Source organism: Euleptes europaea, chromosome 1, assembly GCF_029931775.1.
Source record: "Euleptes europaea isolate rEulEur1 chromosome 1, rEulEur1.hap1, whole genome shotgun sequence".
NCBI lineage: Eukaryota > Metazoa > Chordata > Lepidosauria > Squamata > Sphaerodactylidae > Euleptes > Euleptes europaea.
The window spans coordinates 176,729,367-176,753,199 of NC_079312.1; the positions used below are offsets into that span (position 1 = coordinate 176,729,367).

At 48.2% G+C, this 23,833-nt stretch overlaps 1 protein-coding gene across 1 annotated transcript in view; it reads right to left on the reverse strand.

The window, feature by feature from the left end:
* The window catches only part of HUWE1 (HECT, UBA and WWE domain containing E3 ubiquitin protein ligase 1), a 141,855-nt gene that overhangs the window by 66,830 nt on the left and 51,192 nt on the right, over positions 1-23,833 (reverse strand). The window contains exons 22-36 of the mRNA XM_056867056.1: positions 23,113-23,290; positions 22,076-22,167; positions 21,669-21,880; positions 18,392-18,449; positions 15,834-16,010; positions 9,520-9,765; positions 8,356-8,489; positions 6,707-6,807; positions 5,963-6,157; positions 4,621-4,765; positions 3,811-3,933; positions 2,529-2,763; positions 1,305-1,535; positions 1,025-1,147; positions 238-333 (exon numbers count right to left, since the gene is read on the reverse strand). Coding sequence (XP_056723034.1) covers positions 238-333; positions 1,025-1,147; positions 1,305-1,535; positions 2,529-2,763; positions 3,811-3,933; positions 4,621-4,765; positions 5,963-6,157; positions 6,707-6,807; positions 8,356-8,489; positions 9,520-9,765; positions 15,834-16,010; positions 18,392-18,449; positions 21,669-21,880; positions 22,076-22,167; positions 23,113-23,290 — 2,346 coding nt within the window. The remainder of the gene's footprint in view (positions 1-237; positions 334-1,024; positions 1,148-1,304; positions 1,536-2,528; positions 2,764-3,810; positions 3,934-4,620; positions 4,766-5,962; positions 6,158-6,706; positions 6,808-8,355; positions 8,490-9,519; positions 9,766-15,833; positions 16,011-18,391; positions 18,450-21,668; positions 21,881-22,075; positions 22,168-23,112; positions 23,291-23,833) is intronic.

Genomic DNA, 23,833 nt, shown 5'->3' on the forward strand with positions numbered 1-23,833 from the left:
GATGCAGCCTTTCACACGGGCCTCTAGTACAGAGGAACCTGCGTGGTGGGGCCTTAATTTGTACAGTCATCATTCCTTCACCGTTTGCAGCTCCACCCGTCAACCTTTGGGCTTGTCGTTATGACCCAGCCAATCTCAGGCCACAGACCCTAACCCCATTCAGGTTTTCACCCAAGAGCTTCCACCCAAGGGCTATTTCAAATACTCTGCAGAAAGTGCTGGGGATTGCTGGGTTACCTCTGGGGATTCCGCTCTCTGGTCCATGGGGATATCCTGTCCTAGGGACATCGCAATGGCCCGCATCATCTGGTCTTCTTCAGACATGCTCAGATCCTGCAGCACAACCCAGAAACAACTCTTGTTAAGGACCCCAACTCTAGCTGAAAGGGAGCCGGACAGTTTGGTCCAAAAACCCACAAGGAGGAACAAGGCAAGTCCCCTGGGGTGGACAACACACTTTGGAAAAATCCTGAAATCTAAGTGCACCAAAACTTCCCCAGGGAACAGCTCCCCAAGATCAGGAAAAATCCTCAAATCTAGGTGCACCAGAACAAGAAATGCTATTTACTTCCCTATGAAACAGCTCCCCAAGATCGGGAAAAATCCTGAAATCTAGGTGCACTAGAACAAGGAACATTATTCACTTCCCCTGGGAACAACACCCCAAGATCAGGAAAATTCTGAAATCTAGGTGCAACAGAACATGGAACGTTATTTACTTCCCCAGGGAACAGCTTCCCAAGATCGGGAAAAATCCTGAAATTTAGGTGCATCAGAACAAGGAACATTATTCACTTCCCCATGGAACAGCACCGCAAGATTGGGAAAAATCCTGAAATCCAGGTGCACCAGAACAAGGAACGCTATTGACTTCCCCAGAGAACAGCTCCCCAAGATCAGGAAAAATCCTGAAATCCAGGTGAACCACAACAAGGAACGCTATTTACTTGCCCAGGGAACAGCTGTCCCCAAGATCGGGAAGAACTACTCAATCTTACTAACAAAAGTAAGGTTACAGCCTTACCCTCACAACCCCACCCATGAGCGGGGGAGGATGGGTCAGCAGGTACTCTGTGGCTTGCTCCATGGTGCTGGTGTTCAGCAGAGCCTCCATTGCGTGCTCCCGGGTGAAGCCCATGTCCATCAACTGAAAAAGCAAAAGCATAAGCAAGTTATAAAATAGCAAAGTAAGATGACGTCCCAGCTTGGGGGGGGGGGTTGCTGCCCCATTCCGTGATGGGAGGGCCTTGGGGCCAGAATGCCGCATCTGTGGAGCGCTGAAAACTACGAAGTCCAACTCCTACCTGCTGCAACTGCTGCTGGTTCACCTGAGGCTCCCTCCGGGCCCCGCCCTCCTCTTGCCCGGCTTCTTCCTCGTTGCGAGTCCCCTCTTTCTCCTTGCCGAGGCGCTCGCGGATGACAGGCTCCCCACGCAGGATGTGGCACAGGATGGCCAGCATGGACTCCGCCATACGGCCTCCGTAGACCTTCAGGGGCTTGCGGTTCCACAGGTTTTTGATGCAAGTGAAGGCCGCCTGCGATGCAGAGAGAAAGCGAGCTTGGAAGACGTGCCCTAGGGTAGCTAAATTTTTAGGGAGTGCGGCAGGTAGGCAAAGCGGTTGAACACATGAAGCTGCCTTATACTGAATCGGACCCTTGGTCCATCAAAGTCAGTATTGTCTACTCAGACCGGCAGCGGCTCTCCAGGGTCTCAAACAGAAGTCTTTCACATAACCTACTTGCCTTGTCCCCTTTAACTGGAGTTAGCAGGTGATTGACCTTCTGCATGCCAAGCAGATGCTCTACCACCGAGCCAAAGCCCCTCTAAACGTTTGCGTCGCTTAGATGCATGAGCTAGAAGAGGTCCCCAAAAACGTGACCTTCCGCTTTAACTACATAAACAAAACCCTGCTTACAAGCTTAAAACACTAGAAGGAGGAGTTGGTTTTTATACCCCGCTTTTCTAGAACTTTTAAGGAGTCTCAAAGCGGCTTACAATCATCTCTCCTTCCTCTCTCCTCACCTTGTTGAGGTAGGTGGGGCAGAGAGAGAGTTCGGAGAGGACTGCGACTTACCCGAGGTCACCTAACAGGCTGCATGCGGAGGAGTGGGGAATTGAAACCGGTTCACCAAATTAGTGTCCGCAGCTCACATGGAGGAGTGGGGAATCGAACCCAGTTCTCCAGATTAGAGTCCTCTGCTCATGTGGAGTGGGGAATTGAACCCAGTTCTCCAGATTAGAGCCCGCTGCCCTTAACCACTACACCACGCTGGCTCTCAGTCTAGGGATGAGCTTATCATGCAGCACATCAGAAAGTGTTCAGAGTGGTTCACACTCAAGTTTGTTGTCAGGATTATGAAGAATTCAATGCAAGTCATTTCAGCGTCCCCAGATTCTTGCCTGGACAGATCATCCTGATCTAGCCACATTAACACCACGGCCCACGGGGCGCCCACCGACCTACGCATTCTCCCCTTTCATATCGGGCCTCGCGTAGCTGAAAAGGGGACAAGCCCTAGCCGCTCACCTTCTGGGTCACCACAAGGAAACGCAGAGCACTGAACTGCAGGTAGTTCTGCCCACCTGGCAGCTTAGCAGGCAAGGAGTGGGGCGACTCCAGCACGGTGGTTGGGTTCACCATTTTCTCCACCAGCATGAGCCAGGCGTCCAGAAACTCTCCTGTGCCGTCGGGCAAGTCCGGATGCTCCAGCCCCTCGGCGACGGGGACTCTGCCCCCCATGGAGAGGGCCCAGTTGAAAGTCCTATGGGGAGAGGGGGAAGGATTAATTAAGCACTGAGAGGGGATACAATAACCATCTTCAAGTACTTGAAGGACTGCCATGTAGAGGATGGTGATGAGTTGTTTTCTGTTGCCCCAGAGGGTTGGACCACAACCGAAGGGTTGAAATTAAATCCAAAGAGTTCCGTCTAGACATTAGGAAGAATTTTCTAATGGTTAGAGCAGATCCTCAGTGGAACAGGCTTCCTTGGGAGATGGTAAGCTCTCCTTCGCTGGAGGTTTTTAAGAAGAGGTTAGATGACCATCTGTCAGCAATGCTGATTCTATGACCTTAAGCAGATGATGAGAGGGAGGGCATCTTGGCCATCTTCTGGGAATGGAGCAGGGGTCACTGGGGGTGTGGGGGGAAGGTAGTTAATTTCCTTCATTGTGCAGGGGGCTAGACTAGATGACCTTGGTGGTCCCTTCCATCTCTATGAAGATCCAACCCTCTGCGTTCTTGGTTACTAATGTTGACTGTGAATCTTTTGCTACAGGAAAAATACCAGTGGTGTGTTGGCCCTTCAACCTGACTTCACCACCGACATCAAATGAGGGCCTGTCTCTTTTCCCATCATTCTTCCTAGCTCCAAACACAAGTACTTATTTAACTCATTTATATCCTGACTTTCCCCCCGAAAGCGACCCAAAGAGGCTCAACATCATTCTCCTCTCCCCCCATTTTATTCTTACAACAACCCTGTGAGGTAGGCTAGTCTGAGTGCACATGATTGGCCCAAGGTCACCCAGACAGCTTCCATAGCACAAATGGGGATTCGAACCCGGGTCTCTCCCAGACAGACACCCAACACTCTTAACCACTACACCACACTGGGTCTTTAAGTAGTTATTAGCAAACACCAAGGGAAAAAAAGGAATTGCTATGACTATCTGATAAAATCAACAGCCCCTTAGCTCTCCACCCTGTTCAGCATGCTAGAATACATTTCTTCTCGGAGATGGTGAAGCACACCCCGATTTTCAGCCTCTAAGACTAAAGGCAACAGGAGCACGGCAGATAAATACTTACTCAAAGAGTGCGTTGTGGCCTCCCGAACATAGGAATTTCTGCAGCATAAGGTGGTAAGGATACTTCCTCTCGTCAAACAGCATCGGTGACGTGAAGCCCACAGAGCAGATGAAAAAAGTCAGCCTAGAAGTAAAACCGACCAAGTTAATGCATTCTTCCAGTCCCACCACCAAAAAGGGCCCTGCGGCATCGAAAGACATTCTTGGGGAAAGCGCCAGAAGCTTCCGCCAAGGGTAAGGTAAGCTTTAAGAGCATAAGAAAGGCCATGATGGATCAGACCAAGGTCCAGCAGTCTGTTCACACAGTGGCCAACCAGGGGCGTCTAGGAAGCCCACAAACAAGACGACTGCACCAGCATTATCCTGTCTGCATTCCACAGCACCTATAATAGGCATGCTCCTCTGATCCTGGAGAGAATAGGTATGCATCGTAACTAGTATCCATTTTGACTAATGGCCATGGATAGCCCTATCCTCCATAAGAACATAAGAGAAGTCCTGCTGGATCAGTCCAAGGCCCATTAAGTCAAGCAGTCTGTTCACACAGGGGCCAACCAGGTGCCTCTAGGAAGCCCCCAAACAAAATGACTGTAGAGGTATTGTCCTGCCTGTGTTCCACAGCACCTAATAAAATAGGCATGCTCTTATGATCCTGGAGAGAATAGGCATGCGTCATGGCTAGTATTCATTTTTACCAGTAGCCATGAATACCCCTCTCCTTCATGAACATGTCCATTCCCCTCTTAAAGCTTTCCTCCTTCCATCAAAACATACCGCAGTCAGAGCTGAGTGGCAGGTAGGTGTGACTTACCGGAAGCGGGGGGTGGGGGTGTACGGTGGGGGCTGCCAAGAGAGCCCCTTCGTGAGCAGCTTGGTCAGCGCCGAGGCCGTCGAACGAGCGGCGGGGGTGGGAGCAGTGGTGGTGCTGGCGGCGTGGTGGCTCCGGCGTTGCCGCACTGGGGAACCCACACATAGCTTGACCAGCAGCCCGAACAGTTCAGCCAAGGCACGGCCTAATCGCGAGGAGGCTGAGAGGCACAAGAGCGCAATGAGAACCAGTCCTGGCAACCGGAAAGCCTCTCCCCCCACTATTCTGCTATAGAGACCTACAGAAGCCCTAGCTGCTTCCTACATAGAATCATAGAGTTGGAAGGGACCACCAGGGTCATCTTCTCCAACCCCGCCGCACAATACAGGAAATTCACAACTACCACCCCCCACACCCCCAGTGACCCCTACTCCATGCCCAAAAGATGGCCAAGATGCCCTCCCTCTCATCATCTGCCTAAGGTCACAGAATCGGCATTGGCCATCTAGCCTCTGCTTAAAAACCTCCAGGGAAGGAGAGCTCACCACCTCCCGAGGAAGCCTGTTCCACTGAGGAACTGCTGTTAGAAAATTCCTCCTAATGTCTTGATGGAAACTCTTTTGATTTAATTTCAACCCGTCGGTTCTGGTCCAACCTTCTGGGCCAACAGAAAACAACTCGGCACCCTCCTCTATATGACAGCCCTTCAAGTACTTGAAGATGGTTATCATATCCACTCTCAGTCTTCTCCTCTCCAGGCTAAACATCCCCAGCTCCTTCAACCTTTCCTCTTAGGACTTGGTCTCCAGACCCCTCACCATCTTCGTTGCCCTCCTATGGACACTTCCCAGTTTGTCTACATCCTTTTTAAATTTCCAACTTTTCCACTGGAAAAAAGCCTTGGAAAAAACATTCCCCCCCACCATGTTTTTCCTGGGCCTTCAAATCTCTAGTCCAAACCACAAGGCAAGGAAAAGGACTGCGGGATTAGCCCTCAACTCCCAGCTATCATCTCCCAGCCTTTGACAAACGGCACTTTCACACATGCCAAATAATGCACTTTGAATCCACTTTCACTTCACTTTAACGGTCGTTTGCAAGTGGATTTTGCCACCACACAGTAAAATCCAGCTGTAAAGTGCACTGAAAGTGGATTGAAAGTGCATTATTTAGGCATGTGTGAAAGCGCCCTAAGTGCACTTTCAATGCTGCAAGCGGATTTTGCCGCTTCATACAGTAACATCCAGCTGTAAAGTGCACTGAAAGTGCATTATTTGGCATGTGTGAAAGCGTGCTAAGAGTCCCTTCTCTCTCTCTGCAGCTCCCAAGATCCCACTGCTTTCACCTGACAGAAGAGGCTTGATCTGCTTGATCCTGGCGGCCATAGCCGGAGTGATCTTGGACTTTCCCTTTGGGTCAGAGGAACTGGGCTCATCCGTCTCCATTGGGGCCAGGGTGTCGCCGTCCAGGCCAATTCCTTCCAGCAGGCCTTGGGCGGAGGCCTCCATGCCCCCAGCAGCCATCGCTTCCGGTTCACCATCTGCAGGGAGAGGCAGCAACAGGTTGGAGGCAGCCGGTTTCGAGGCCAAGGGCGCTGAAGACAAGTCTGACAATTTACTGCTCGACAATCCTCCTTACGAGGAAGCCAGAGCCCAGGAATGCAGGTATGAAATGGGAAGGTACTAATGGAAACCACTGAGGAACACAGAAATTCATTTCAGTCCCACTTACAAGCTAGGCCAGTGAAAATATCAGCCAATCTAGGTGAGTCTTGCCCTGCTAAGGGCATCACTTTCCTAGTCCTGAGAATGGTCTGATGTGTGGAGTGAGGTAGGAGTGCCCCTGGTGACACCTGAAGGATGCCCGAAAGGCCCGATTAGTCAGGACCTTGACTCTTGTGAGATCTAGAGAGGCCGGACTGTAGGCAAGCCCTCCTCGGCCACCACCCCTACCACATTCACTTTACACTACCTAAAGACCACGAATCAAGAAAATCGTCCCAGAGACGCTCGGGTATCTTGAAATATCCCTATTATGACAAGGATATGTTTGAACGATGCGAAAGAGTTACATTCCCCCCCAATCATACCTGCTTTTTTGGCTCCCTGGGTGGTGTTGGGGGTAGCTTTCTCTTCCTTTGGGACCAGTTTTTGCATATCGACCTGGCCAAATTCACAGCCTGAAGGCAAACTTCAAAGGCAGACAACACATAGTTAGGACAAGGGACATTTCGCTGGGCACACGTTTGGCTCCCATCCTCACCAGAAGTAGGATTAAGCCAACTGCAGCAAGGGGATCAAGCATGGGTCCTAGAGGCACCTGGTTGGCCACTGTGCAAACAGACTGCTGGACTTGATCTGATAAAGCATGGCTTCTCTTATGTTCTTATGGAGGATGGGGCTATCCATGGCTACTAGTCTAAAAGGATACTAGTCATGATGCACACCCATTCTCTCCAGGATGAGGAGTTGGAAGGGGCCACAGAGGCCCTCTAGACCAACCCCCTGCTCAATGCAGGATCAGCCTCGAGCAGGGCTCCTTAAAACTTTTTCCACTCGCGACCCCTTTTCGCCCGAGAAATATTTACGCGACCCCGGCTATATAAGTAAAAAAAGTAGGTATACAAATCAAACATTTGCTGGTAATAAATGACAAAGAAATGTATACTGTTGGGGAATTTTTCATGACCCCCACATTCAGTTACATGACCCCATATGGGCACACAGACCCACAGTTTAAGAAGCTTTGGCCTAGAGCATCCCTGACAAGTGTTTGTCCAGACTCTGCTTAGACTGCCATTGAGGGGAGCTCACCACCTCCCTAGGTTGCTGATTCCACTGCTGAACTATTCTTACTGTAAAAGAATTTTTTCTAATAGCCAGCTGGTACTTTTCCGCCTGCAATTTAAACTAATTATTGCGAGTCCTATCCTCTGTCGTCAACAGGAACAGCCTCAACTGCCAACAAATTATGCCAGGGAAGAGGAATGATGGGTGGTGGGGGAAAGCTCTCATTGGTTGGGGCAGGTGAGTAAAAGGGACGATTTGTCCCATATGCTCAACCTTTTGACCAAGGGGAGGGGGATTCCATGCTTGAACAGGCCTACAAAGAACAATTTAGTATCACATGATCAAATGAAAACATGAAGCTGCCTTCCACCGAATCAGACCCTTGGTCCATCAAAGTCAGTATTGTCTACTCAGACCGGCAGCAGCTCTCCAGGGTCTCAGGCTGAGGTCTTTCACATCACCTACTTGCCTGGTCCCTGTAACTGGAGGTGCCGGGGATTGAACCTGGGACCTTCTGCATGCCAAGTAGATGCCCTACCACTGAGCCACAGCCCCTCGCCATGGCTCTCCAGGGTCTCAGGCAGGGGCCTTTCAAATCACCTACCTGCCTAGTCCCTTTAACTGGAGATGCTGGGGACTGAACCTGGGACCTTCTGCATGACAAGCAGATGCTCTACCACTCAGCTGCAGCCCCTCTCCATGGCTCTCTGGCAGGGGTCTTTCACATCACCTACCTGCCTAGTCCCTTTAACTGGAGGTGCCGGGGATTGAACCTGGGACCTTCTGCCTGCCAAGCAGATGCCCTACCACTGAGCCATGGCCCCTCCATTCAGCCCTCCATTACAAAACTGATCCAAACAAGATTTAGGAAATCAACCTTGCTCAGCATGGGTAGTAAACCACATTGGAAACTGCACTCTACCCTCAACAATGCCAAGCGTCCCCTTACCTGTTTGGAGTGCATAGCGACAGCAGCACAGTGCTTTCCCACACGAGAGAACAGTAGAGCTGGCTCAGTTTGCTTAGCACGCTGAGTCCCAACTGCGATCCCCACTGGTTGACCGAAATGGCTCTAATCTCGCTCTGTTGAGAAGGAGATGGGACACAAATCCATTTGGAAACTCAAAAGATTTTTAAAAGTTAACTTTAAAACAAAGCCGGAGATATTACACCTTTTAGGTTTCATGGACAAACAATTTGGAAAAGAATGTGGAACTTTGTTTCTATATACGATCTCAGCAGCAAGATTATTACATGCACAAAAATGGAAGAGCCCAAGCATTACCCAGCTTAGAAGAATGGTTGATGAAACTCCTAGAATTAGCAGAGTCGGCAAAACTAACTACGTTAATTAGGGGAAAAGAAGTTAAACAAATTCATCAAAAATGGGAATCCCCTGATGGAATTTATACAGAAATCAGAAAAAATGAAGATATGTGGATTTGATTATTAAAAGAATAAGAATATAAAGATAATAGAGGAAAGTAGATAATCTATGATGACAATAAAGACATTAAGTAAGATATGGAGTATAAAGGAGCCAACAATAACTTTGTTATTATAGATATATCCTTTGCAATTGAAAGCGGAAGTCTTATGTATGTGTGTGTGTATACACACACACACACACACACATATATATAAAACGTTTGTTTTCTTGGGGTTTTTCCTTCTGTTGTTTTGTTGTTTTTGTCACGGGTATTTTTTATGTATGTCTTTATGTATTAAAATAAAAATGTGTATGTATGTATACATATATAAAAACATTTATATATTATGCATATATAAAAAACGTTTACTTGAGTTTTTTTCTTCTGTTGTTTTATTTTGTTGTTTGTCAAGTATATTGTTTTTTATGTATGTCTATGTTTATGTACTGAAATAAAAAAATTGTGCCTGTGTATGTACGTGTATATTATATACACTTTATATATACACACACACACTTTTGTTTGTTTAGTTTGTCAAGTGTATTTTTTTATGTACGTCTATTTATTGAAATTAAAAAAAATTAAAGAGAGAAAGAGATGGCACGCGGATAAGCGGCTGAGTGCAGCACCACTTAAGGGCACAGCAGCCAGCTCACTTGCAGGGAAGAGGCAGCAGCTCTTACCTGTCCCACCCGACAGGTGTGGACGAACATCATGATGTATGCATGGGCGGCCGTGAGGGCGTGGAGCAAGGGCGTCGCCTGGGCCGAAAGGGTGGCATCAGCCACGTTGCCTGCGCACGCCAACTCCCGCAGCAGGACTGAGCCGCCCGGTGCCTCGATGGGCCGGTGCAGGGGCTCCAGGGAGGAAAGGATGGAGTCCAGCTGGAGCAGCCCTTCCTGAAGGACCTTCGGCTCATGGGAGAGCGTCTAGGAGAAAGAAGACAGAGCGCCTTCCGTTAAACTTGGCTCTGGAAGCGGAGAAATCTCTGCCCCCAAAACCCACCCCCGCCAAACTTTGACCCAGGGTTGTCATCTTATAGCAGCACCTACTGCTCGGCACAAAAGCTAGCAGTGGTGCTCGCTGTCAGCAGCTTCAAACCTTCCTAAAAGTTGCAGTCAAAAGACTAAGCTCAACAACTTTCAATGATACGAATTAGCAGTGTACACGAAAGCTACTCCCCACAAACCAGGCTGGTAGCTCTGCAAAGCTGGTCCATGACAGTGACATAGAGAACACTTTTTTACACACTTGCTCCAAACTTTCCCTTTTGAGCCACAAAGATCAACATTAAAGAGCTGCATTCGACCCGGTACAACTCCGGTGTAGTTTTCAAAGGTAAAAGAACACCGTGTGCAGAGTTATTTTAGCTGCCCGCTCCGGATAGCAGTAATTTTAGCTGCTTCGCACACAAACGAGATTAGGCTGTTTGTCTATGAAAGGGCTGACCGAAGAAGAAGAAGAGCTGGTTTTTATACGCCGACTTTCTCCACCATTTAAGGAAGAATCAAACCGGCTTACAGCTGTCTTCCCTCCCCGTCCCCACAACAGACACCCTGTGAGTTAAGTGGGGCTGAGAGAGCTCTAAGAGAGCTGTGACTAGCCCAAGGTCACCCAGCTGGCTTCATGTGGAGGAGTGGGGAAACCAACCCGGTTCTCCAGATTAGAGTCCGCTGCTCTTAACCACCACACCACGCTGTCTCTCCAAAGAACTTGTTCTGTCAGAGGGTGGACATTGTTTTGGGGTCCCCCCAGCCTTCAGATTCTATAAGCACTGACCAGATTTGCAGAGAAGAGCCCAGCTTAAGAAACTAGTCCTGTGTATACCGCATTAATTACGGCACCCTAGAAAGGCCCATTCAGATCAGAGACTCAGGAGCACAGGTGCTAGTAAATCACGTACACTGAACCAGAAAGCAAATCCCTTCAAGTTCACTGCTTGAAGGTTGTTTTGTGAATTTCAACTTCAATCAGCACAATTCTTCGGTTACTGGTCTTCCAGGAGAGCTACAGACTGAGCCACAGGGTACACCGATCCATTTAAAAACATGCACCTGTGTCTTTCTAGTGGTTGGTAACCATGAATATGGAAACAGGCTGAAGGCTGCAAAATCTGTTAAGAAGCTAAATGCAAAACTCCACTCGAACCTGCACAGGGAACTTGCAATGAAAAGCACAGGGAAGGGGAAGAAAAAGGTATATGTACTTGAGTACAGACCCCGCTCTCAAAATAAGCAGGAGTAAAAGGCGCCTGACCCCGGCTACACTCCAGTGGGCACCGCTGTGATACATCTCTCCACCCACAGTCACCCAAGCCTAACACTCAAGGATTGAAAAAGGCCTCATCCAGCACGCAAAACCGGAGCAATTGACGGCTGAGCACCAGAACGCCTTCGGAGATGCCGCCGTATTTCCCCCACTGCCTGGTGTTCACAGCTGTGATTGCCCACCCCCTTCACTTGCAACTCCATCTACAGCACCACACTTTCGATTTATACAATGCGACACATGCTCTATTGATGAGGAACAACCTCACCTATGGACCCTCATACTGAAGAACACAGCCAGAGGTCCACCAGGGATGAAGTAGCATATATCCCTTGCAAGGCTTTTGGGAGGCTGCCAGAGACAGAATGGACTCACTGGCATTCCAGTTCAACTTTTCCAATGTTAGATAGGAAATCAGGTTCCAAGGGAAATGGAGGCTCTAGGGGTGGCCAAAACATTCCATGGGTTATTGAAGATTAAAAGAGACAGCCTCTAATTTTCTAATGTAGTATATGGAGTGATGATCTGAACGGGAAAAGACAAAGAGTGCACCAGGAGAAGCAAGGAGGGGTGCTAATGCTCAGAAGTTGTACATATATCCCCACATGAAGCTGCCTTACACTGAATCAGACCCTTGGTCCATCAGTCAGTATTGTCTACACAGATAGGCAGCGGCTCTCCAGGGTCTCAGGCAGGGGTCTTTCACATCACCTACTTGCCGAGTCCCTTTAACTGGAGATGCCAGGGATTGAACCTTGGACCTTCTTCATGCCAAGCAGATGCTCGACCACTGAGCCGTGGCCCCTCCCCAAACACATGAAGCTGCCTTATACTGAGTCAGACCATCAGTCCATTGAAGTCAGTATTGTCTACTCAGCCTGGCAGTGGCTCTCCAGGGTCTCAGGTGGAGGTCTTTCCCATCAATTACTGACTGGTCCTTTCAACTGGAGATGGGACCTGGGACCTTCTGCATGCCAAGCAGATACTCTTACCACTGAGCCACAGCCCCTCCTTATTTACATGTTTGTAAATAAGTTTAAGCTTGTCTATCTTGGACCCAAACTTTATTTTTTAATGTGGGAACAAGCATTTAAGCAGACACAGCCAAGGTGAGCGCTTGCTTCTGGCAGTCTTTAACCTTAGAAGAGCTATGCGCAACATATGGGAAACAACAGGAAATAAAAGTGTCAGTGTTGAAGAACATACAGGGTGATTCCCTGTGCCTGAAACCTTCACTTGGGAATGGCACAGGTTGAGCCTTGTCAACACTGTGCAATGTTAACTGACTGCTGCTAAATATTGCCCTTGTACAGGTGCTCAGAGTTTATGCAGGAAAGCCTTGGATTTTCAGTCTGCGCCACCTGCTAGCTTGTAGTCATCACAACAGAATTTGAATTAGGAGCTGCTAAGCAGCACAAGTGCAAAAATATTGCCTTGTTACCTTTCTTCGTGTGTGTGTGTGTGTGTGTGTGTGTGTGTGTGTGTGTGTGTGTGTGTGAAGTGCCGTCAAGTTGTTTCCGACTCATGGCGGCCCTATGAATCAACGTCCTCCACAACGTCCTATCTTTAACAGCCTTGCTCAAGTTTTGTAACTTGAGGGCCGTGGCTTCCTTTATAGAGAGTCCATCCATCTCTTTCCCTGCTGCCTTCCACTTTTCCTAGCATGATTGTCTTTTCCAATGACTCTGGTTTTCTCATAATGCGACCAAAGTATGATAGCCTCAGTTGAGTCATTTTAGCGTTTATTTCTTCGTGTATTACATGAAAAAGCTAGCGAAGACCTCTGTGGGAAACTACCCCAGTCTTGTGGAAGGGCTTGGAAAATTAGGAAAGCTTCGGCATTGCTACTTGAACTGCAGTAGCTAGGTGGGGGGGGGGGAGGTTTTACTACCTTGACTATGCTTTATATTAGATGCAGTAATTTGCTCAGTTGTTTGTGGAAGTTGGCATTCAAGCTCCTCTCTGTCCCCCCACGATGGCTGAGAAGGGGGGGAGACATCCCACTGGGGGGGGGGCAACTGAAAGGGGGCCCGCAAGCCACAACATTCTGCTCCCCTGAGTAAAAAAGCCAGCTCCCCCACAGCCACCCCTCCCACTCAGTTGCTTATGGATTTGCCCAAAGAGCAATACGGCCATAGGCAGAAGAGCCAGGGATTTACTGACTGCAAGAATTATGCTCACTGCTCAATCTTTGGAAACACCCTTTTTTTTTTTAGTAGTTCTACTAGATTCCAAGGAAGCGCAGCGATGGTCTGGAGATGGTCTGCTTAATTTTTTAGAAAAAGACGTCAGGGATCGAGTCAGTTTTGAAGCAGCGCTCTCAGTGCTGGGGGCACAGCCCCGTCTTCTCTGATGTGCGAAAGCTTTGCTTACTCGGAAGCAAACTCAAGCCGTTCAGAAATATTCTGCCAGGATTAATCCCTGGACTTGTGGAGGGGAAAAGGTTGCTGGTACTGAAGGCGGGTGGAGCCTTGGCACAAATTAAGCCCTGACTGAGATTTATCGTCTCACTCAGGCAATTTATATTGTGATCGGCTTACAAATGCCATGTCTGTGGTTACACTCATCTCGTGCATACAGTCATCAGCACATGGAAAGCTTCAAGAGACTTCCACTGCTGTGGCATCCACAGCTGTTTGAACAGACCCTCGGTCTAGAGAAAGCTTATAAAGATTAGTTTGCGCGTTACTTTTTTATGTTTGAGAACGGCCTTTAGAGCAGTGGCTGAAAGGAAGTCTGTAAGTACTGCAGATAATTCGCATAACTGCTCCTGCCGTTACTTCTCCACGATAATTTTAAATCCAGGTGGTGGAAGCAGACCGAACGGAGAATGAGAAGCCTTGGTTTCTCCCCTCCCCCCACTCCCTCTTGGAATTAAATAGAGATCAAGCGAGGTGCACAATTATACAAAGGCTTTTTGATATGGAACGTCAGAAGGAGCTTACGGATTCTCCAGCTTTTTTGGCTCCTGTCAGAAATAGGTTTAATTCAAGCACCAGCAGAATATCTATCATTCGTAGAGCTGGACAAGCAAAGGAGAGCTTTCACACTAGTGAGATGCCCCGCCCGCCTTACCTTCGGCGATTTTACAAGGCAGATTTAAGAAGCTTCCAATAACACAATGGGTGTGCCCTTGTAAGTCGGGGGAACTGGAGTCTACAGAGCATGTTTTGCTCAGGTGCTCCTTCTGCGAGGAAGCTCGTGGTAAGCTAACCATTCCCCTGCTCAGCTAAATCACAGTCAGCTCAGATGGAGAATTAAGAGTCCCCTCTGGGAAGGGAATGCCCAGAGGGCAAAACAGGGAGCCAAATTTTGTGCAACAGTATATAAAGTTCAACCCCTAATGTTGGGCGACTGAAATTAATTTAAATCACAATTTGGTCAATTTGAGGCTATTATAAATTATTTTGGAAATTTTAATTAGGAATGTTTTTGGTTGAACTGCTATAATTTTTTACCTTTTGTAGAAATGACACGTGTGTTTTACTGGCTTAGGCTGTGTTAATAAATACTTTTTAAAAATGGAAGGGGGGGAAATTCACATAACCCGCTCTGAGCCCAGCTTGCTGAGAATGAAGGTGGGCTATGAATGTAAGGAATAAATAAATAAGTCTTCCGGAAAAGGCTGCAGTCCCCTCTACTGCTTTTTCGCCTCTAAAGTTTAGGCATCAGGATCAGGTACGCTCTGCTAGGGAGGGGAAAAAGGGAGCAAAAATCCTGCACCGAGGCAGCCCAACTTCTATAGCCTCCGAAGCTTCATTTTGCAAGGGGTATAAAATTATGCAAGCCAAGCTACTGTGTATGACCTTAGTCTGCGTAGCTCTGCGGCTTTGATTACTGCGTAGGAAGGCAGAGGAGCACGGACGGAGCTCTAACAGGGCTCAGAAAGACTGCCTTTGGATGCCGTGCTCTGTGATTCCTGACCTCCACAGTTTCACTGGCCCCACGGCTGCCCGAATACCTTCATGCATTTCTTTACAGCCATAACAGCCGTGAGGTTGCTTCAGATAAACTAATGAATGAATAAATATGAGCTGTGTTTCTTTGGGAGGTGAATACTGTAGCCAGTGTCGTATTCTGCAGGTTACTGAGGCTCCGGCAGAATCGCAGTGCAGCTCTATTATGGTGCTGCCATCCTGACATGCTGTTACAGGTGTAGCTGTTTGGAAATAGTTTACTCTCCCTTCTTTGGTTTTTAAATGGCTTAAAACCAGGCAGCCGGATAGCTCCACCTGGGTGCTAGAACTCGGGACGGTGGCCCTTCTTTGAGAATGTACAGGAAGATTCTGTGCACGATTGCAAGGAATGCTGGGGAAAGATGCCAGAGACCTTCTGCTTACTCTCCTTCCTTGGTTTTCAAACAGCTTAAAATCAGGCAGCTGGATAGCTCCACCTAGGTGCTAGAACTCCAGTAGTGGCCCTTTTTCGAGGACGTACAGGAAGATTCTGCGCATGACTGCAAGGACTGCTGGGGAAAGATTCAATAGCGACCTTCTGCTTTATTTCCTAAAAGGTCTATTTCCCCATTGAGAGGTTCTGGGCCCTCCATGAGGAGACGCCCCACCACCGTAGCTGCAATGACACAGTTAACAGAAGCTCCTAGCGGATGCATGGGGAGGGGGGAGGGGGGAGTTAAAGAGTAGGATTTCCAGAAGCTTGTGTGTAGTTCCAGCTTAGCGGCGGCGATAGTTACCTTCTGGAAAGGGAAATGTTGTATTCTCCTCCTTACCAATATCGATTTGCAGACTCCGGCTACAGCTTGGCAGGCTGCGGAGGTGGGGAAGTCTATGGGGAGGTTGGGCAGGCCCAAGATGGTGACGAGGGGAAGCAGGCCCTTCTGGCTCACAAACTCCTGGCAGTGGTCATCCGTCGTGTTGTTGCTGAGGATGGACTCCACAAATTTCATCTAGGGGAAGACGGAAGAGCAAAGGGAAGGGGAGGAGATGATTAACTTTTCCTACGATGTAAGAAGTCAGGCAGGTGGTAATAAAGACCGAGCGCTGCAGAAAAGGGCTACGGCACTCAATGGGAACGAGCCTTGGTAGATTTTCTTTAAAAAAAATATTGTATTGTTTTATAAAAAAGGGTACAGAAGAGGGAAAAGGGGAAAAATAGGAATGCAAGACATACAAATATAGGTCAGTCAGACTACATTGCCCTGCTTTTCTACATTATAATCAAATATTTATTCTAATTATAAGGTAATGAAAGAATATTTGAACTGGTATGTAATCTAAAAATGATCACCGTATAAAATTATTAGACATATTAAATATCTCTATTATATCTCTATCTCTATTATATCTCTCTATCATCAAAGTTATTTCTCTACATTCAAATTTGTTATCTAGGCACGGAAATTAGGTTAGATATCATTACCATCAATTAATCTCTACTCTTATTCTACTTTTTGTTGATGTTAAACCTCAACATATTTGTGAAATAATTTCCACTTTTCATAAAACTGCTCATAGTTTATCTTGTTTCTTGTATTTATCATATTTATCACAGCCTCAGTAGATTTTCGAACCCCTGCCAACTTCTGTCCGTCCCCCCACCCCGCACACCCTACTTTCATGAGATGGCTGCGCTAAGGCTAGAGGAGAAATTTCTGGGACGTGTTCCAAAACCCTGGCCTGTGTGAAAATGCGAAGCACTAAGACACAGAGGGAAGCCGAAACGCCAGTTCTGCTTCAACTATCCAGGCTTCATTCTCAAGAACAATGCACACCGCCCCAGCAGAATTAGCAATGCCCCCAACCCCTATGTCCCTTTCCCTTTTTAACTTGGCAGGCTGCTGGAGGTCTTTTCCTCCTGAATTGTATACTACCTTTTTAAAAAAAATTAATAATTCTATTTCGTATTTGGAATAACTTTTTTTTTTAATCCCATGCTTTTGAAGGTGGCTTTAATGAACAGGTACACCAAAATGGCTCTTGGGAAAAATTGAGCTGAAGGTTAATATACTAGATATAAATGCTCAGAAGTTTAAATTTTATGCCTTACAGGGAAATCATATTCTGGAAAGGGGCCGTGGCTCAGTGGTAGAGCATCTTCTTGGTATGCAGAAGGTCCCAGGTTCGATCCCTGGCATCTCCAGTTAAAGGGACTAGGCAAGTAGGTGATGGGAAAAACCTCTGCCTGAGACCCTGGAGAGCCACTGCTGGTCTGAGTAGATAATACTGACTTTGATGGACCAAAGGTCTGATTCAGCATTAGGTAGCTTCATGTGTTCATGTGATATGTAAAAGGTTTATACTACTAGATTTAAAAATAAATATGAAGTTACTTATTCTTTAATGAGAGGTTTAGCATAAAGTATTAGTACTAGAATAATAGAATAGAATCATAGAATTGGAAGGGACCACCACGGTCATCTAGTCCAACCCCCCGCACAATGCAGGAAATTCACAACTGCTTCCCCCACACCCCCAGTGACCCCTACTTCATGCCCAGAAGATGGCCAAGGTGCCCTCCCTCTCTGCCTAAGGTCACAGAATCAGCATTGCTGACAGATGGCCATCTAGCCTCTGCTACATAATTACTACGTAATAATAATCAACCAATGTAACTCAAATAGTCTGGATGAAAATGTCAGTATATACTTAGATAAGCGTTCATTTTGTTAGAAATTTATTTTCTCTTAAGATTAAAGAATGAGTTTTTAGATTGAGGTAAGAAGGTATAAAGCCTGCTCCAAATTGTAATTAACGGAGGCCTTGTTGCAAGTATTGTATGTGTGTTGTTTTATGTTGTTTGGAAAAAAATTTAAAAATATTTTTTTAAAGGAAAAACTGAGCTGCAAGCCTCCAGCTACAAGAGCCATTCTATTCATTCCAACAAAGAAGCAGGAGGTTGGGGGGGGAGACATGAAGAAGACGATGATGATGAAGAAGAGTTGGTTTTTATATGCCGACTTTCTCTACCACTTGAGGGAGAATCAAACCAGCTTACAATCACCTTCCCTTCCGCTCCCCACAACAAGACACCCTGTGAGGTAAGTGAGGCTGAGAGAGCTGTGACTAGCTCAAGGTCACCCAGTTGGCTTCATGTGTAGGAGTGGGGAAATCAACCCGGTTCACCATATTAGCCTCTGCTGCTCATGTGGAGGAGTGGGGAATCGAACCCGGTTCTCCAGATCAGACTCCACCACTCCAAACCACCACTCTTAGCCATTACACCATGCTGGCAACACAGGCTGCAGGCATCTGAAGTCCTCTCTACCCGTCCTCCTTGGTTCTACCTCTAGCGCTGTAACCCCGCCACCCCCACTGTTAGCAAACTTACCACATTGAGGATGTAGTCCATGAGCGGGATGGGTATCCGTTCTTCTGTACCGACCACCCTGAAAAGGGAAAGGCCCGTTATCTCAAGCAGTCAGATCGTTCAACGGGGTGGCTGCCCCCTCAACCTGCCAGCGCAGAGCCAGCTTTCCCAGCTAAAGGCTTCCCGAGCCGCTCTCCCGCAGTCATCAAATGGCGTCCTCCCATTGCCGGTTGCAAGATGGGAGATTACCGGAAATTTCTGCTCACCCTTTAGCCTGAGCCGTCAGGCACGCAAGAACTAGCTCCTGTGTCCCAGATTTTATGCAAAGCACCTCCTGCAAAATGTTCCCAGAACGGGAAACCGAACAAACAGGCATAGCGCAGCTCACCCGGCCTCGTCCAACAAAAAGAAATCCAGAGGGCGGCCCTGCGCCAGGGCTGCGGCAAAGCCGCGCCTAAGGCGGCCCAGAATGCACCAGGGCAGCAGAGGTGCCAGCGCTTGGGGGGGGGAAGGCCTCGACGAGGCAAGAGGAGGCAGGGCTGCCCATCTTGGCCGCTGGCCCTTGGATTGAATTAAAGATGGGTGCGTGGCAGGGTCCATGAATGGTCGGGACTGCCGGGCCAGGCGCCGTGGAGTTCTGCAGCAAAATGGAGCCGGGGAGGAGTAGGGAAGGGGAAGAGTCGGGCAGTGACGTAATGGGCATGCTCGGTGCAAGATTCAGTCGGGGAAGGAAGAGGAGAGGGGAAGAAAATCCGATACAGACAAAGGAGGGGCTGAGCAGAACGCCGGGACCTCTCCGGTCCCACCAAGCACCTGCAGCAAGGCAGCGAGTGAGCCGGCAGAAATCTGGCCCGGCCAGTTTGGCCAAAGGAAACATGGCCGCCCTCCCAGGGGTTGGGAGAAAGCTTAACCGTTTCTCATCTTCGCGCATGCAAGTCTGACTTCAGCTCTCGACTGGCCGTACGAAAATGGAGGGTGGCTTAATTCGCGACGACCTCCTCTGAGAATGGGAGCCCAAAGCCAGCCAGCCTGTAAGCCAAACACTCCAACGTAGCCTTTCCCCCCGGTTCCCTCCCTACCCCTCCCCATCTCGGTCTTCCAAAACCATCATGGCATCTCAGGGCCAGCTGGCTCCAAATTCAGGACGGCGGCTTCCCCTCCACAGCACAGCATAGCATCACAATGTACCATCGAACTAGGAGGGGATGGGGTTAAGAAACCCCACCGACAGGAAACTTCAGAGTTCACAAGTTTACAAAGAAACAGCTGGCAGGCGCTCAGAAGCACAGGAAGAGTTTTGCCAAAGCAGCTCTGCGCCAAGACAGCCTCTGAGTAGGGCCTTCTTCAGCTGCCACCAGGATCAGGGTGCCAAGGAGTAAGCAGAGCAGCGCCAAAAATTTCTTAAAGAGGCCCACGCATAATCCTGCCCTGTGCTGGCCCGGTTGAGAGCATCTGGCCCTGAAAACTAGTTTGTTCCCTTCTCAGCTCAGAAGAGTTATGCCAACTTTCTCTACCACTTAAGGAAGAATCAAACCGGCTTACAAGCACCTTCCCTTCCCTTCCCCTCCCCACAACAGACACCCTGTGAGGAAGGTGGAGCTGAGGGCTGTGACTAGCCCAAGGTCACCCAGGTGGTTTCATGTGTAGGAATGGGGAAACAAATCCAGTTCACCGCCACTCATGTGGAGGAGTGGGGAATTGAACCCGGTTCTCCAGATCAGAGTCCACCGCTCCAAACCACTACTCTTAACCACTACACCATGAGCTCAGACTCAATGAAGTGTGATCTTGGCCCACAAGAACCCCCAGGACACACCCCTGGCCCCCTCTGCTGAGGTTTCGGTGCATTTACAGCATCCCACCAGTAAAGCTATGACCAGAAAGGCCCAGCTACCGATCTTCTTTCAGGCCATGCCTACAAAAACGCCACGTGAAATGCCCGATGGCGTCCAGAAACTTTTGCAACAGAAGTACTCTCCCCCCCAGCACATACGCGCGCATGAAAAGAACAAAAGGCTCACCTGCCAAATACTCAAATGCACTTACAAGCGCCATAGGGGTCTGCAGGATTTGCTACCCTGCAAGTCATCTCTACAAAGCGATTATGCAAACGAGTAAAAATGGACTCACGTGAAAGTGCCCCCCCCCCCCGTCCAAATGCTGATAAGTAAAGCCTAAGTTAATATACTGCCAGGCCCTTGACAGACCATCATTTGAGAACTCCCCAGAATATGGAGAGCACCTTGCATAGATAATTCTTTGAAATTCCCTAGAGTTCATAATGCAAAGGATGTTTCCTCATCAGAAGAAGCAGGAACAATCCCCCCACATCTCACAAAAAAGCTTGTGCCTTAAAGGGACAAGCAACACAATGGGGAGGGGAGGATGACTGAATGGAAAACTGAAGAAAAAGAGGAAGAAATTCAACCTAAAAGTCAGGGGAATCCAAAGGGGTTGAGCTGAACGCTTATCTAACATAACAACCAATACATCTATTTTTATTATATTGTGCACAATAGTATTTGGTCACCAAAAATGCTCAAGAGGTTGTATAACATACAAAGGTTTTTCTGCAACAGTGTGACTTACTAAATGGGACTGAAGGGCTGCTACAAGCACGGCATTTTCTCTGATGCAGAGTGAACACAATGTAGGAAAAAGGCTTTCGCTGCTAACCCTTGTGTGTGTAAATTTGTTGTGTGCAGGCTGGCTAGCCAACGGGCCCAAGAGCTGCCTAATTCATGCACAAGCATGCTTCCTGAGTACACAACCCCCTTAACACATTAGGATACTCAAAGAGGTTGAGCTCCCTCACAGGAAGAAGGCGAAGAGTTGGTTTTTATATGCCGACTTTCTCTACCACTTAAGGAAGAATCAAACTGGCTTACAATCACCTTCCCTTCTCCTCCCCACAACAGACACCCTGTGAGGTAGGTGAGGCTGAGAGAGCTCTAAGAGAGAGCTCCCAAGGTCACCCAGCTAGCTTCATGTGGAGGAGTGGGGAAACCAACCCGGTTCACCAGATTAGTCTCCGACGTTCATGTGGAGGAGTGGAGGAATCAAACCCGCTTCTCAAGATTAAAGTCCACCACTCCAAACCACGGCTCTTAATCACTACACCAAGCTGTGTATGCCTTCTCCACGAGATATATGCCTTCTCCCCTCCCCCTTCCAGGCCGTAACCCTCCACCAGCTTTTAATAAGACTGCCCAACGCCCAAGATTTTTGCCCTTTCTGGCACCACCCGCCGTTTAAGGGATTGCCGCGAGCCACCCCCTTTCCGCCGCGAGCTACTCACTGCTGGCTGGACTCGACCTCGCTCTGCTGCGTGGCGTTGAAGCTCTGCATGGCCTGCACCTCCTCCTCCTCTTCGTCCTCGCTGGAGGCCTCCTCGGCCGCATGGGTCGAGCGAGGGGGGGGAGCCGTGGCGGTCCCGTCCGCCTTCTGGATGGAGGGCTTCTGGCAGATGTACTTTGGGTCCCGGCCCAGGTTGCAGATCTCTTCCAGGAGCTGCAAATGGGCACGGGTCGGTTGGTGTGGAAGAGGCTCTCGCCAGCCTCGCAGTAATGCCCCGCCAGCAGAGAGCAAAGTTAAGCACTGGGGGGGATACCGGCATTCACAGGGGAGGTGACAGCTCGGGGAGTCGGCAGGGATCGAGCGGTGCAAAGCATAGCTATGCCGCGAGAGTTTCGTGCTGCCCCCTACCTTAATGATGGCCGTGGTGGCGTCTGTCTTGAGTGTGGGCTGGTGCCTCATGAGCTCGTCCACAGCACTCCCGAGATTGGAAGCGGTGTCCCCTGAAATGAACGAGGGATGGGGTGGGGGGGGAGAAAACTAGATAAGCTACAAACATCCTTAGAGATCTGGGAAGGGCTATATGACAGCAGCCATTTCTTTTTCTTTTTTATATTTTATTTAATTTTATAGGGTACAGAAATTTTAAAAAAGGGGAAATGGGGGGAGGGGGAAAGGACTGTGTCCAAGTTTCGTCAATACAGACATACATCAAAAACCAATTTAACTTAAAATACACCCTATCATTTCTATAATTAGTATTTGCCCCGTATTACTTCTCTTTCTTACAAAATGAATGATATTTCATTTCTATGGACATTTCATGAGAACGCACTGATAGTTTCTCTAGTAATTAATACAGATATTATATATCGAGTTAAGACGCTTAAAAACAATTAGCAAAATTCAATGGTGAGGCGTATTTATCACATAGGGGCTGCCATTCACACTTGAAGTCCTCTAGTGGTTGTCTTTTTATCAAATAGGTTAGTTTTGACATCGAAGGAAAATCAAATAATGTGTATATCCACTCATTCAACGTTGGGATCTTTCCAATACGAAGCACACAAAATTCTGGCCACAGTGGTTGCATATTGAAAAAATTCTCTGAGGATTGAACTCGCTTGTGGAGGGATAATAACCCAACAATATAAATTTCGGATTTAGTTCGAAGTGCACTTGCAGAAAGTCCTGAATTCCTTTATGTATAACCCTCCAAAACTGTTGGCTCTTTTTATAGGTCCACCATTGATGAAAAAAGGTCCCTTCCATTCGAGAACAGCAGCCATTTGATCAGCCCCTTCCATGGTGATTTTTAGGCACCGGATGAAAACAGCATGGTTTACCTAAGAATTTTCCAGCCTCTCAAAATTAAGGTTTGACTGCCTTAAAAGTCATTCTTTGGACAGCTCCTTTCTGAAGGCCCGACAGGCGTGCGAGATACTTACCGAGCGGATCTGAACTGCGACGCCTCCTCATTGCGGGCAGGTAGTCGGGTGAGAGCAAGACTTTGAAGAGGCGTTCGAAAGGCTGACACTGGACGAAGGATTGGAGGCCACGAGCGTTCAGGCAGAGGGCGCTGAAGACATTGGGGAGAGAACCCAGAACTTCCCGCGTGGCAGGAACCTGAAACATCGACAGGGTCACCGTCTTGCAGCTGGGCGACACACCAGTGTTTAAGTTAATCATGCATTTATTGTGAAGAACGGGGTGGGGGACAGGACCTAACAGCACCAGCCCACTGTGGTTTACAGTCTAACATGACAAAAAGGCCATGAGAGATGGCATGACCAGAACTCATCTTTATCTGTAGGGGTTAGGAATTGAGAGAGAGAGCACAGAAGATTTATGGGACAGAGGAAATAAAATTATGTAGGAAGCAACATAGGCATAGATTAAAGATGGAGACTGGGTAGGGAGGCAGAGAGGAAAGACTGTGCAGAGCGAAGGCAATAGAGAAATGTAGGAAGGCAGAAATGTGAAATAATCCCCTTCTAGTACTTTCCTCCTTTCCCCGTTCCTACCATTTGATCAGAATATAGAGATAGTAGTAAAAGGTGAAAGTTGGATGGGGGTAGAAGAAGAGTTGGTTTTTATATGCTGACTTTCTCTACCACTTAAGGAAGAATCAAACCGGCTTACAATCACCTTCCCCTCCCCACAACAGAC